This window comes from Sebastes fasciatus, chromosome 15, assembly GCF_043250625.1.
Source record: "Sebastes fasciatus isolate fSebFas1 chromosome 15, fSebFas1.pri, whole genome shotgun sequence".
Classification (NCBI taxonomy): Eukaryota; Metazoa; Chordata; class Actinopteri; order Perciformes; family Sebastidae; genus Sebastes; species Sebastes fasciatus.
Window position 1 is genome coordinate 31345034 of NC_133809.1, and position 15037 is coordinate 31360070.

Here is a 15037-nt window from a genome sequence, read left to right on the forward strand (position 1 = left end):
AATATTCATTGAAATGCTATTGAAACAATATTTACTGTATACGTAACCTAGACATCTAAAACAGTAAGTTACAATATGCCACAACAGATATCCTTAAAGGGACTGTTTGTAAGAATCAGAAATGTCTTGTTCAGAGCGACAACTTGTGGCCAGTCATAGAAAGTCAGCGTCCTGTTGCTCGCGCTATCACTCTATATTTCAGCTGCTTGGCAGTAATGTTAGCTGACCAGACGAAGGTCTCTCCATGATCCAATGCTGATCCTGGTGTTGGCTTTTCCTGCTTCAGCCTCCCGACCGCGGCCGGAGGGAACAGTGGAGACACCGGCACCTGGTCAGAGACGATAAAGTAACTCGCTGCGGAGCCCCGTCACTTCACAAGACACGGGAAACCTCTGTTGGTCTGGAGGAGCTGCAGCAGTTATTTCTGCACAAACGTCCACCGTACATTCACTAGATATTCTCAGAGCTAAACTAACTCTTCTGCAGTGTGGAGTGTGCGCGCATGCACGTGTAGAGATGGAGCGAGCTGAGTGAGAACGAGCGCGGTGTGTGAGTGAAGGCAGGCAGAGGAGCAGAGGAGCAGAGGAGCAGAGGAGCAGAGACTCCGGCCCTGGAGACCAAAGCTACGGTCTCCCCCGTGTCCTCCGACCACGGCCAACACTGCTTCACCAGATAGAACTTTGCGGTTTTGGTGCTTCCGTGTAGTTTGTGTTGGAGTCTGAGTCTGAACAACGTAGCCACACGTGAGCGTGCATGGGACACCGACCCGGATTGATTTATACGTGTAAGAAGTTACAAACAGTCCCTTTAACATGACGTTTTATTCCTGATTTAAATCATGCGTAATTATCTCTGCCAGGCTTTTGGTCGGATGTGTTAGTGTGCGTACATGTGTGTATCTGTCTTTCTGTCCACGGCTAATCTTGCATACTACTGGAACCATCAGCCTGATATCTTCTGCGCTCATTTATGACGTGTATGCTCAAGGACCTCTCGTGGTTGCAGCTATTTTATGGACTGTTTTATTCCATCATTGACTGCTGACTCCTCACTCCTCTTAACCGGCCAGTAAAGATAGGCACGATACGAGAGGAATTAATCCCTGTGGAGATCTGTACTCTACTGAATGTACTTTTCTAGTTGCTCCTGGAATGGCACCATTCCCTCATTGGGGCCCAAATAGTTTGATGTTGTTTGATGTATACTTATCATCTTAAGTCCTTACCCAGTACCGAGTTCTGGGCCGACTCCACAGTCATTAGCATCTTCCTGGGAATCCACAGGAATAGTTCCTCTGCCTGCATATACACACACACACACACACACACACACACAGAGAGAGAGAAACAGTGTAAGCATTACTCAACACAATGGAAATGGAAGTGTTTCCCTCAGGATTTTGTGAGACTGTGGTGGGTGGATCTCAGATCATCTAGGGGTAATTAGGGCTGCTTGATTATGAAAAAAATCATAATCCCGATTATTTTGGCCAATATTGAGATCATGATTATTAAACATAATTACTCATCGTCTTTGGAAACATCATGCATTTCAAAAGAAAATGTTGTAGCCTGCATGTTAAAGTTAAATGAATCAATCTGGTGCACTTTGAGAGCAAAACGAAGAAGCTAGATCTATGAAGAACTCTATGAAGCTCCAGTAAACAAGGTTGTGCTGTAGCAGTGGTGGAATGTTACTAAGTACATTTAGGCTACTCAAACAGCCTACAGTATATAAGTACAATGTTAAGGTAGTACTTGTGCTTAACTTGAGGATTTCCATTTGATGTAACTTTAAACATCTGCTCAATTACATCTCAGAGGGAAATAAGTATGTTTGAAGGAAGGAAGGCTGGATGTACTTGTTAATCTTGTTTTAATACTTATTTAGTCCATAATGGATAAGAAGTCAGTGATGTGGTGCTCATGGAAAACATAATTTTTAACAGGACCCAGACACTGTACAGCCCGAGAGCCAGCCTGGCAACGTAATGAGTATTACCTGTAGGACATCCACACCATGCAGAATTCCTGCTGTGCTAATTGATATGTGTTTTACAGAATTCACAAACTGTCAGATGTCTGTACAGCACACACTTAAAAACAAACTGAGGGGATTAGAAAGAGAAGTAAGTGATCATTTCAATGTTCACTGTAAGCATGTCTGTAACACAATGTATTAATCGTTGCTATTTGTTTCTCCCTCCAAGATCCCAGCAGACAAGTGATCCCAACAAAATAAAAGGTCAAAAAGCATTGTGTTGTCCTTTCCCTGTTGTTTCATGAATGTACAGTACACTATGTAGTTATTTGACCAGTGAACTTCAGCCATTTCTAATCTCAACTACCTCTAACAACAATATGAACAGCAGTCTTCATAAACACAATATAACCGTGACAATGACTATCACATCAATGATTATAAAAATAAAAATGAATGGTCACAATGTTAAAATAGCAGTACTTGAATGGTGATATGTATTCAGTTAAGAACTTATTTTTTATTAGCCAAATAAAAATAAGGCAAAATACATATACAAGAAGGCCAATTGGGATCATATTTTATGTGAAGCATTATGACATCATTTCCAGTTATGGTACCAAGTTTCATGTCTCTAGCTCGTTCCCGCTCAGCAAATTGAGCGAAGGCATAATATAGCTTATAATGCTTAATAAGCCACGGCCACATGCGCCGATCAATATGACACTTCAGATCTTGGTTAATACTTGCCCGCAGATTACACCAAATTTGATGAGATTCTGTCTTCTAGGTTTTGAGGTACAGGTTTTTGATATTTGTCGCACCCCCTGTGGGTTGCTATCGAGCCCCCTTGCCACACCCAGCACAAAAAACATATCAGATAATAGATTTTAGCACTTAAAATGCTTGTGCCAAGTTTTTTGTTTGCAAGCATCTCTATCCATCCATCCATCCATCTTCAACCGCTTATCCGGGATCGGGTCGCGGGGGCAACAGCTCCAGCAGGGGACCCCAAACTTCCCTTTCCCGGGCCACATTAACCAGCTCTGACTGGGGGATCCCGAGGCGTTCCCAGGCCAGAGTAGAGATATAATCTCTCCACCTAGTCCTGGGTCTTCCCCGTGGTCTCCTCCCAGCTAGTCGTGCCTGTAACACCTCCCAAGGGAGGCGCCCAGGAGGCATCCGTGCTAGATGCCCGAACCACCTCAACTGGCTCCTTTCGACGCAAAGGAGCAAGGACTCTACTCCGAGTCCCTCACGGATGACTGAGCTTCTTACCCTATCTCTAAGGGAGACGCCAGCCACCCTCCTGAGGAAACCCATTTCGGCCGCTTGCACCCGCGACCTCGTTCTTTCGGTCATGACCCAACCCTCATGACCATAGGTGAGAGTAGGAACGAAGATTGAACGGTAGATCGAGAGCTTTGCCTTCCGGCTCAGCTCTCTTTTCGTCACAACGGTGCGGTAAAGCGAATGCAATACCGCCCCTGCTGCTCCGATTCTCCGACCAATCTCACGTTCCATCGTCCCCTCACTCGCGAACAAGACCCCGAGATTGCAAGCATCTCTAGCCCTTCAAAAACAACTAACTGTTTCACGCAAGTTCGTTCAACGAAAGCTCAAAAGCTCTGAGGTCTGGCATCATGAATGTCTTAACATCATGCTGACCGAATTTGAAATCGATTGGGTTAAATCTCTTGGAGTTTGTTAAAGTACAGTGCCTGGAAATGGTAAAAAAAAAAAAGAGAAAAGGGTCAAAATTAAAAATGGCCGTCTTCCTGTTCAGTTTATGGTAGGGCTGTCCCGAAAACAATTTTTTGGGCTTCGAAACTTCGGTGAGAAATATTCAAAGGTATTCGAAGCTTCGCGGTACAGCGTGGTGCAGTAGACTGACATGTTCTTCTGTCTGTCTGTCTCCATCGCCCCCGTTTCAGTCAGGCAGTGCCCAGGGCAGTGCCTTTACGCACTACTGAACACTCAGCTGCTTGGCAGTAATGTTAGCTGACCAGACGAAGGTCTCTCCATGAATCAATGCTGATCCTAGTGTTGGCTTTTCCTGCCTCAGCCTCCCGACCGCGGCCGGAGGGAACAGGGGAGACGCCGGAGTTTTGGTCGGAGACGATAACGTTTCTCTCTGCGGAGCCCTGTCACTTCACAAGACACGGGAAACCTCTGTTGGTCTGGAGGAGCTGCAGCAGTTATTTCTGCACAAACGTCCACTGTACATTCACTAGATATTCTCAGAGCTAATAACTCTCCTGCAGTGTGTAGTGTGCACGCATGCATGTGAGAGTGGAGCAAAAGAGCGAGAACGAGCGCAGTGTGTGAGTGAAGGCAGGCAGAGTAGAGTACAGCAGAGACTCCGGTCCTGGAGACCAAAGCTACGGTCTCCCCCGCGTCCTCCGACCGCGGCCAACACTGTTTAACAGACGGGCTTCACTAGATACAACCAAGAGGTTTTTGTGCTTCCGTGTAGTTTGTGTTGGAGTCTGAGTCTGAACAGCATAGCCACACACGAGCGCACATGGGACACCGACCAGGAATGATTTATACGTGTAAGAAGTTACAAACAGTCCCAAAAAGGGATTAAGTAAAATGATGAGGTTGATTCTGTATTGCACTGGGACTCAATTAAGTGGTTTAAGTACTGTAGAAACTTATATATTATATAAATAAAAGTGACCATCACTGGGTTGAGCTCACCTTGATGTCTCTGGTGGCCTGCAGGCCGTAGCCCTCCGTTCCAAAGTTAGTCACTGTGAAGCTGTCACAGGAGGCCCCGCTTTCATGAGCCCAGGACATCAAGTCTGGGAGGTAGTCCTCTCTGCTGCCCTCAAACACTATCGACATACCTGAAAACACACACACACACACACACACACACACACACACACACACAACACACACACAGCAACAATGGAAAAAACTTTTATTTTCACCACTAAACTGATCCCTGACTTTAAATTACATAAAATCTAATATTGCTTATCACATAATATTTCTTAAATACTGTGGAATAAAAAGGTTAAAATCATTCATCTGAAAGGGTAAACATATTGTGTGCATAGCTGCATGTACTCACCCTTCTGTTTCTTGCGAATCTTCTCCACCAGGCCTCTGATCTGGATGTGCTCCTCCCACTCTTTACCAGCAGAGGGTGCTGCACTGCTGCATTCTGGAGAAGCACATGCTGACCATAAACACTTCAACTCCATCACTTTCAATTAACTGTACAGACAACTCACACCTTAACCATAGCATGTTAACCTGAAAATAACACACAAAACATTTCTAAACCATCCATATTAAATCATATAGTGCAGAAAACTGTTGCTGCACTGATTTCTACTGCTTCAAATTTTGAAGTATATTGCACTTCTGGTGAACGCCAACTCAGTGTGATGTAACATCAGTTACATTGTCTTTGACGACCGATGCACAATACTTGGACATCTCCGACTGTAAAACTGCGTTAAGGGTGCAGAACATCTCGGGTTTCGTTCTTTTAGCTTGAGAGACTGTGTGCTTTCAGCTACCAGGATCTTTATCTGTCATGTTTCCTGCTTCCCTCATCTCTGGTATTTCAGGTTGCAGACATGAATAGCAAACGCACACACAGACTTTTACTATTGGATACATGCATTCATGCACGGTCCCTGTGGACATGGGCAGGTGGTGAACTTTAAGTCATTTTGATCATCCCAGCCACATGGCTGGGCTTATTTTCCCCTTTTCTACAATTGTCTTTGTTTTTTTTTAGCTCCAGCCCTCTGTAAGGGCACCCCACTTGTGTCAATGCAGTGACCTCAGTGAAATAAATAAGGGGGCTGATGTTGGTCTGGACATAATCTTACTGCTCTCACGAAAGAGGGATTCAAGAATGACCTCTGGCTCAAAGAAAACACACAGTAAAACACATCTTAAAGCAGCAGTAGGTTAGAATGGAGCAAATATGATTAAAAAAAAGTTATTTCTATAAAACGGTCACTATATCCTGACAGTAGTGCATGAGACAGGTAAACTGAAAAAAATCATGTGCCTCTGTGTCCTCCGGTGTCCTCCGGTGCTCCTAACGGCATCTGCAAGATTTCACAGACCGGAGGAAAACAAGCAGTAAGAGCTGATCTGGAGTCTGCCGTCTCTGAGCAGCTGTCAATCACTCACGAACTCTGATCAAACGGTCAAACTAGGCAGCGCTGATCAAATATGAATCAATATTCTGTTACTGTGATGCCTATTTCTCACATAAAATGTTTTCAGAAACATATTTTAGTGTACTGTTTAACTGTAGGCATTAGAGTAACAGAATATTAATTCATATTTGATAAGCGCTGCTTAGCTGCCTACACTCGCAGTAATATATTTGCTGTATTAAATCATAAAATTACCATGTCATTAGATATTAAACAAACAGGTTAGGTTGAAATACTGGTGTCTGTGACAACAATGCTACAGCAAGGTTTTCTGCATATTGCTCCTTTAATAGCACCACAACCCTATAAGTTCATTAGCCTATAGCACTCCTTTACTGCAGCACGTAACCACACATACAGTAGCACTGAAGCCAGACAACCTTATTAATGTGTTCAGCAAAAAATATCTCATATGAAAAACATGTTGCAATTCAGTTAGGTTTGTAAAAACAAATACATTCTCCCAGAAGAAATGAGGAATTGGACTTAAAGCCCCCCTGCAGCCAGTTTCACTTCCTGTTTTTTGGTTAACGTTCTTTCTCAAACAGAGAATGGGGGTGTGGTTAATAGTCAGACGCAATTCATTACCATGGCAACCAGATTGCATCGTTTTCCAACCGATTTTAGATGAACCCAGTTTAGATGAATTTAAGTTCATCAGACCACAAATGAGACAAGAATTATCGCACCACACCGACTCTCTCTCTCTCTCTCTCTTCTTCGCCGTCTCCTCCTGGCGAGGCGGCCGTCTGCCTGCTGCTGGGCTGAACCGAGGAGTCGCACCGCCACACGCCGGCCACATCGCACCGGAGGAGGGATAGACATGTTGCCGTTGTCCGCCGTTTGATATACCGTTTTGGGACGTTTTGGAGGTGCACCGTCCACCAGCACCGGCCGCTCTCTCCTCAGCTCCAGCACCGACACCGCACCGGGCTGCACTGGGATTCATTTATTTCTCTAACGGGACTTTTCTATGCTTTTCTCTTGGGCTGAAAGTTGTGCTCCCCGTCGCTCGGACCTGTTAGAGGCCCGCAAACCTCCGGTATCGTCTGCTTTCCGTTAATTTATCTCCAGCAGGAGGAGACGGTAAAGAAGAGAGCGAGTGAGAGAGACAGTCAGTGTGTTGTGTTCATTCTGCTGGTGGGATTTTGTGTAATTCACTGAGTTGACTGCACCCGTTCACCACACACACTAATGATGATGAAAATAAACACACTAAAGTAAGGTGGAGGAAACTCAAAATAAAATGAAACCCTCAGTTAGCTAATGCAACAAGTTGGGCGAGCTAACTACAGATAACTAGCTAACTACAGCTAACTAGCTAACTACAGATAACTAGCTGACTACAGATAACTAGCTAACTACAGATAACTAGCTGACTACAGATAACTAGCTAACTACAGATAACTAGCTAACTACAGATAACTACAGATAACTACAGATAACTAGCTAACTACAGATAACTAGCTGACTACAGATAACTAGCTGACTACAGATAACTAGCTAACTACATATAACTAGCTAACTGCAGCTAACTAGCTAACTACAGATAACTAGCTAACTACAGATAACTAGCTAACTACAGATAACTACAAATAACTAGCCAACTACAGATAACTAGCCGACTACAGATAACTAGCCGACTACATATAACTAGCCGACTACAGATAACTAGCCGACTACAGATAACTAGCCGACTACAGATAACTAGCCAACTACAGATAACTAGCCAACTAGAGATAACTAGCCGACTACAGATAACTAGCTAACTACAGATAACTAGCTAGCTGCAGATAACTAGCTAACTGCAGATAACTAGCTAACTGCAGATAACTAGCTAACTACAGATAACTAGCTAACTACATATAACTAGCTAGCTACAGATAACTAGCTAACTACAGATAACTAGCTAACTACAGATAACTAGCTAACTACAGATAACTAGCTAACTAGCTAACTACAGATAACTAGCTAACTACAGATAACTAGCTAACTGCAGCTAACTAGCTAACTACAGATAACTAGCTAACTACAGATAACTACAGATAACTAGCTAACTACAGATAACTAGCTAACTACAGATAACTAGCCGACTACAGATAACTAGCCGACTACAGATAACTAGCCAACTACAGATAACTAGCTAACTACAGATAACTAGCCGACTACAGATAACTAGCTAACTACAGATAACTAGCTAACTACAGATAACTAGCCGACTACAGATAACTAGCTAACTACAGATAACTAGCTAACTACAGATAACTAGCCAACTACAGATAACTAGCCGACTACAGATAACTAGCTAACTACAGATAACTAGCCGACTACAGATAACTAGCTAACTACAGATAACTAGCCAACTACAGATAACTAGCTAACTAGAGATAACTAGCCGACTACAGATAACTAGCTAACTACAGATAACTAGCTAACTGCAGATAACTAGCTAACTGCAGATAACTAGCTAACTGCAGATAACTAGCTAACTAACTAGAAAGACAAACTGACAGATAGATAAACAGATTTATCGGTTTGCTGCTCAGACGCCAACGAGTATGAGTGTGCCTGTGCAAGCTTGGAGGATGACGTATGACCTACAGCTTTTACTATAGTCATACGTCATATCCCCATTTCACCAACCACCTTCTTTTTTCTTTTTTTTTTTACTTTGAGCACAAAATGAAGTTATTTGTCAAAAAAATAAAATGGCAAACAGTGTGGCTAATCAACTTAGTCAGGAAATGACTCAAATAAATATGGAATATCATAGAAAAGCCAAAATACACTGGAGGGGGGCTTTAACTCGACATTCTATATATGCTCCACATCTTCTAGGTCACAACACGCCTATAAAATAAATACTGGATGCACATGAGACAAGGTCAACATACTTTGCAGCAGTTCAGAGATGAGGTTCATCATCTCCTTGGGGGAAACCACGGTGCTGGCTCCTGAGCCCGACTTCTGAATCTTCACTCGACTCTTCTTTCCCATGGTGTTAGATGGACAACTGGGCTGAGAAGACACACCATTATTAACATTAGCTGTGTAGTGGAAAATGGAGAAAAGCTGAGAGGACAGAATAGAAAAGTTAACACGGCATCTTACAAGTGACATATTATGAAAATTGCACTTTTTCATGGCTTTTGTCCCTGGTGTGTCCAGACCATCTTTCTCTTTATTTTCTCCTGCTCTATCTATCAGAAAACGCGTGTAACGTGTGACATCCTATGGGGTTCGTGCATTTAACAGGAGCTTTTATTTCCAGGAACAGCATTCTGGATATAGAGCAGACATCACTGTTAACTGTCATTGGAACTACTTTGAACCAAAGATATACTATTTTTCAATATTGTGGGCACCACAAATCTCAAAATCTGGATTAATAAAACTATAATTAGTGAATGAGTGATAATGTTTTTTGTAATTTGAGTGAGTGAAGTAATCCATAAAAAAATGCTGTCACACACTACTATCTGAGAAACAGACTACAGCGGCTTATTTTGGCCAAGATGGACCTTGCAATTAGCAAAAAACTGGCTTGGTTCTCTGAAAACCGTGCACTGATATTGAATCAATGCCACTCCAAAATGCCTACCAATTTACGATTCCATGCAATAAACGCTTTCCTATATGCAAATGCTGTGGTTGAATTTGACTGATATTTGCTTTCCAGGTAAATTTTCATAGTGGCCAAACAGCGGTACTATAACTTCCGTGTCCATCACGTGATGCCATTGGGCCCAAAAATACTTTTTCCCATAGACTGGGAAAGAGACGTCTGGAACTCTGCAGCTTTGGCTTCATGCTCCACTGAGCAACTCTCATTGGAATGAACAGGAGGCCGCCTCCAACGCTGTATCCAGTTCTCTTTATACATCCATGCATGGGACACTAGGCCTACACAATATGAGGAAAATCTATGATGTGCGATAACGTCGTTCAATATTGCGATGACGATATGACTTGCAATAAATAAACAAATATTGAAGTGTGGATATTAGCTATACTTATGTCAGCCTGGTTGTCTTTAAATTCAGAAACGGATTAGAATTGAATATTTTAAATATAACTGGGCTAAATATTGTTTCTAGAGCAGCAACAGTATTGTTTACAACAGAGGGAAGTTTATAAAGACTGGAGAACACAAACATCAGTTAGTATCAGTCCTTCCTCCTGTCCTCTGTCCTCCATCCAGGGTCTGAAATTAGCACCCGCCACCCGCCAAATGCGGGTAAATTGTTGGCAGTGGCGGGTGAAATTATCAGGACATCCGCCACTTTGGCAGGCAGGATAAACGCTAGTGATGGGAATAGAGAACCGTAGTTGTCCGCTTTCTTGGCATCTCATGTCACCGTGACAATTGATTTCTCTTATTGATGCTCAGACAGTTACGCTGCACAATGACGAGCACCCACGCTGTATCATGTTTCAGTTTGTTTGGGACCGGAGACACTGTGGAGAGAAAAAAAAAGCACTAAACAACGTGGGGCTATTATACCTGAGGGGACGCATCCTATTTTTCCCTGATAATGCGACACTGTGAACAACAAACCCGTGTAGAGATCAACAGGAGAGTTAGTAACATTAGCTGTTAGCAGCGTTAGCATTTCAAGATTTCAAAAGTGGCAGACAAAAAAAAATACTTCTCTGCCACAGTGGCAGGAAGTGAAAAAAGTTCATTTCAGACCCTGCCTCCATCAGTCAGTATCAGTCCTTCCTCCTGTCCTCCATCAGCCAGTAACAGTCCTTCCTCCTGTTCTCTGTCCTCCATCAGTCAGTAACAGTCCTTCCTCCTGTCCTCCATCAGTCAGTATCAGTCCTTCCTCCTGTTCTCCATCAGTCAGTAACAGTCCTTCCTCCTGTCCTCCATCAGTCAGTATCAGTCCTTCCTCCTGTCCTCCATCAGTCAGTAACAGTCCTTCCTCCTGTCCTCCATCAGTCAGTAACAGTCCTTCCTCCTGTTCTCCATCAGTCAGTAACAGTCCTTCCTCCTGTTCTCCATCAGTCAGTAACAGTCCTTCCTCCTGTCCTCCATCAGTCAGTATCAGTCCTTCCTCCTGTCCTCCATCAGTCAGTATCAGTCCTTCCTCCTGTCCTCCATCAGTCAGTAACAGTCCTTCCTCCTGTTCTCTGTCCTCCATCAGTCAGTAACAGTCCTTCCTCCATCAGTCAGTATCAGTCCTTCCTCCTGTCCTCCATCAGTCAGTATCAGTCCTTCCTCCTGTCCTCCATCAGTCAGTAACAGTCCTTTCTCCTGTTCTCTGTCCTCCATCAGTCAGTATCAGTCCTTACTCATGTCCTCTGTCCTGCTCCCTCTGCTGATGCGATTCACTGCCTGCAGGTACCGTTAGGGGTGGTAGAGGGAGGAGGAGCTGCTTTGTCTTAGCAAGCTGATGAGTTTACAAGTAAGATGCAATATCCTTTTATAAATCCCAATCAACTTGGAAATGTCCACGCACTTGCATCGGCCTCATATTCTGCCCTTTACATGTCCACATTCAACCATGAATGATCGATGTAAAGCACCCCATGAATGTTTCTGCCTAGTAATGAGCCTGCTGATCAATGGATCTTTACAGTCAATCACAGCATCTACCGAAAGGAAGACCAAGAAAGACAAGTTTTCTGACAAAGAAATCGCGGTGCCTGTGGGTGAGGTGGTCTCTATCCCCCACCCTGGATATTTGAAAATGTAAGTTTGATAGGTGAACACAGTTTATGTATTTATTGAAGTTTTTTATGCTGAACTTGTCCTGCATTATGATTAGAACTGATAATGATAATGAGGATATGGAGTGTAACGATTGTGCGAGAGCTGTCACTGACTTTATTTCCACACTTCACTCAATTCACGCTGCACGTGCACGTGGTGAAGATGTGCCGGGTGGAAGTGACTGGAGGAAGCAGAGTGTGTGTGACAACCACCGCGGTGTCTCCAGTGTGCTTTGTGGCGCACTAGAGACCTTCTGATACTTGCATCACATAGCGGTTTTCATTTTGTCTATGTATACTGTATCGGTCACTATCTAATAAACCAGAAATAAATGAATAAAGTCGTGTTCACTGCAGCGATTTATCACACAACTTTATGAAAACTAAAATCATACTTGGGGATATCTGCACAGTATTAGAAGATATTATTAAAACGACTTACTCTCTGTTCTGTAGGGGTGTGACGAAATATCGTGATATAAAAACGTGACGATATGCATCGTCGAGACAAAAAACGGAATGGCGGAGGAAGGACTGATACCATAGAAAATGGAACTATAGGGGAAACAACAGCATTGTTTTGCATTGTATGTCTTTTGAATAAAAGGTTATTTTTTCAGTCATATATTTTCAACATTCAAGTTTTGTTGAAATTATTGTTATAATATCGTATCGTATCGAGAACCCAATTATCGTGTATCATATCATATCCAGAGCTGAGTGAATCGTCACACCCCTACTGTTCTTCCATTTTTTTATGCTATTTGATGTAATATTGGATTTCTACAACCGATGATGATTTCAACAGCTGCTCCATAGCTGACTGTGAGTGTCGTTAGTCCGGCCCTCTCCTCTGAGCTCCGGAGGTGGGGAACGTGATGGTGAGACAGCGCTGATGAGATATTGAGCAGAATTTGATTCGAGAATTCAGTCGGCTTATATCTTTTACAATTGAAAGGTGCTTATGGAATAGTTATGGCTCATTAGCATGAACACAAATAACACTGCTGGTTTGAATATTTATGATAGATTTAATTTCTACAATCTGGCTTCACTTCACCAACTCACCATCTGTGTAGCCAATTTCTCAGGTTTGTTTTTATAGATCACAACTGTTGAGTGGTAAGTGGCATACGCATATTTCAGGCCCTGTTTTGTCCGTACGCAACGGTTATAAATGAGACCCCAGGAGTCGCTGGATAAAACACATCAGGTCAGACAATGTTTAATTTGTGCGTGGAACATAGATAAGCTATCTTAGCTAGATAGCTTGTGTTGGTGACGTAGTGCAGAGATGTAGTTCACTGAGCAGTTTCACACAAAACTAAATGATATTACAACAAACTGTGACTTTCTTGACTTACAAAATGATGTTATGGTATCAAATATAATTATTTGACAAACATTTGTGTGATTCATGGTGAAATTCAAATGGGATCAAAACAATATTTTCTTTCTCCGTTGACTACCGTACATATATTTTTTCAAAATAAGGTCCATGGGGTCCACCAAAAGGGAAGGGACTTCTATTGCTACTAATTCCACATCCAGAAATCTAAATGGTTTGACTTAAACCCTGCTTTTATCATTTTATTGTTGAACAGCTGAAGCAATATGGCATCTTACTCGAAAATGTTAAGAACAAAAAAGCTGAGAAGACTTTCAATATTTTAAAGGAAATACATTTTATTTGAACTCTGAAAGGACTTTAAATGAATGGAATTCAGACTCCCTGGCCTGTAGTTGTTTTTTTTATTATGTTTTAGTTGTATACCTCTTTGTTGTAAATAAAAGGAAGTTTTCAAGGCAAAAATTAAATAAATATATTTGCTTCATATTTGCCAAGCACTCTTCCTGGGGGCTCGAAGGTTTCTGAAGGGAATCTGGTGTTGGGAAACACTACCGCTTTGTTCACAGAAAAGTGAAGTAGCTTGAGTAGCTTCAAGAAGGTTTGTATTCTGGGCTCTGTCATCAATGATTGAAATGAACTGACTGGAAGGAAATCAATAATGACACGGTGTTGAACATGTGGTTATGAAGACAACCACAGATGGTTGCAGATGCAGAACCAACTCTACTTTTCTGAAACCTGTAAAATCAGTCAGATATGTACAAAGTAGAAGATTATTTCTTAAAAATGCAGTTAACTGGTTGTAGTCATGCACTCCAACCTTTGTGTTCCTGTCCAAACCTAACTGAATACAATTCATGAGATAGCTAAACTAGCAGGAGATAACAAGAGAGTAGAATAAATAGAATAACGCTTTTTAACGTGGCTCTACCCCACACACCCAGTAGGCTGATGACACAGTTAGCAGCCTGGTTTGTCACCAGTAGCCCTTATCAGCTGCTCTCTGGCACATCTCACAGCTAACTAACGGTACATGGCAGCACACTGACCACTGGTTTAAACAGTCAACACATTGTAACGTGATATCTGTAGCAAGGTAACGTTAGAGTCGGGGCTTCATTTAGAACAGAGCAGAAGTGAGCTATCAGCCAGGTTTGATCCTCTAACTGACTCAGGCTTACTAACCGTTACTTGTTAGCCCTCCAGTCATTGGGAGCGTTCCCCACTAGGCCAGCTGCTAACGGTAGCTCACTAGCATGGACGAATCACAACCATCTAATCCAAGCAGAGACGGTAATGGAGCGCAGAGCGGGGCAGGGGAGCGAACAGAGCCCAGAGCCCATTCATCCACACTGACTGAGCGCTACAAGGCTAGCTGTTAGTTGCTAGCTGCTAGCTGTTAGCTGCTATCTGTTAGCTGCTAGCTGTCAGTGCTAAAGGCTCAGCCTCTGTGTTAGAGGGGCTAATCTGCTGGACTGGCTGGCTAGCCTTGTCTGCTAACATACACCCGCATCTATAACCAGATGCACGCGTTCATCCAGAGTACCACTCAGCACCAGGTCAGAACTTTACTAAACCTAACCCGTCAGCCTTTTCTCTGATCACTCCTACCTTGTTGAAGTGACAGCAGCAGCTCCTCTGGTTCTGCACTGAAACCAACCTTGACTGGATCGCTGCTGTGATTGGAGCAGTGGTGAAATACGCCCTCAAAAACAACACTGGATTCTGGCGTTCTGATTGGTTGTAGGGCAGCAAACTAACGGGGCATGAGCACATGACAGCTGCTCTGGTTCAA

At 43.0% G+C, this 15037-nt stretch overlaps 1 protein-coding gene across 1 annotated transcript in view; it reads right to left on the bottom strand.

The window, feature by feature from the left end:
• Nucleotides 1–15011, bottom strand: part of setd3 (SET domain containing 3, actin histidine methyltransferase) — a 37508-nt gene extending 22497 nt beyond the window's left edge. Inside the window, exons 1-5 of the mRNA XM_074659962.1 lie at nt 14854–15011; nt 9068–9191; nt 5063–5155; nt 4684–4832; nt 1226–1298 (exon numbers count right to left, since the gene is read on the bottom strand). Of these exons, the coding sequence (XP_074516063.1) occupies nt 1226–1298; nt 4684–4832; nt 5063–5155; nt 9068–9170 (418 nt within the window). The 5' untranslated portion in view covers nt 9171–9191; nt 14854–15011. The remainder of the gene's footprint in view (nt 1–1225; nt 1299–4683; nt 4833–5062; nt 5156–9067; nt 9192–14853) is intronic.
• Nucleotides 15012–15037: the final 26 nt, after the last annotated feature.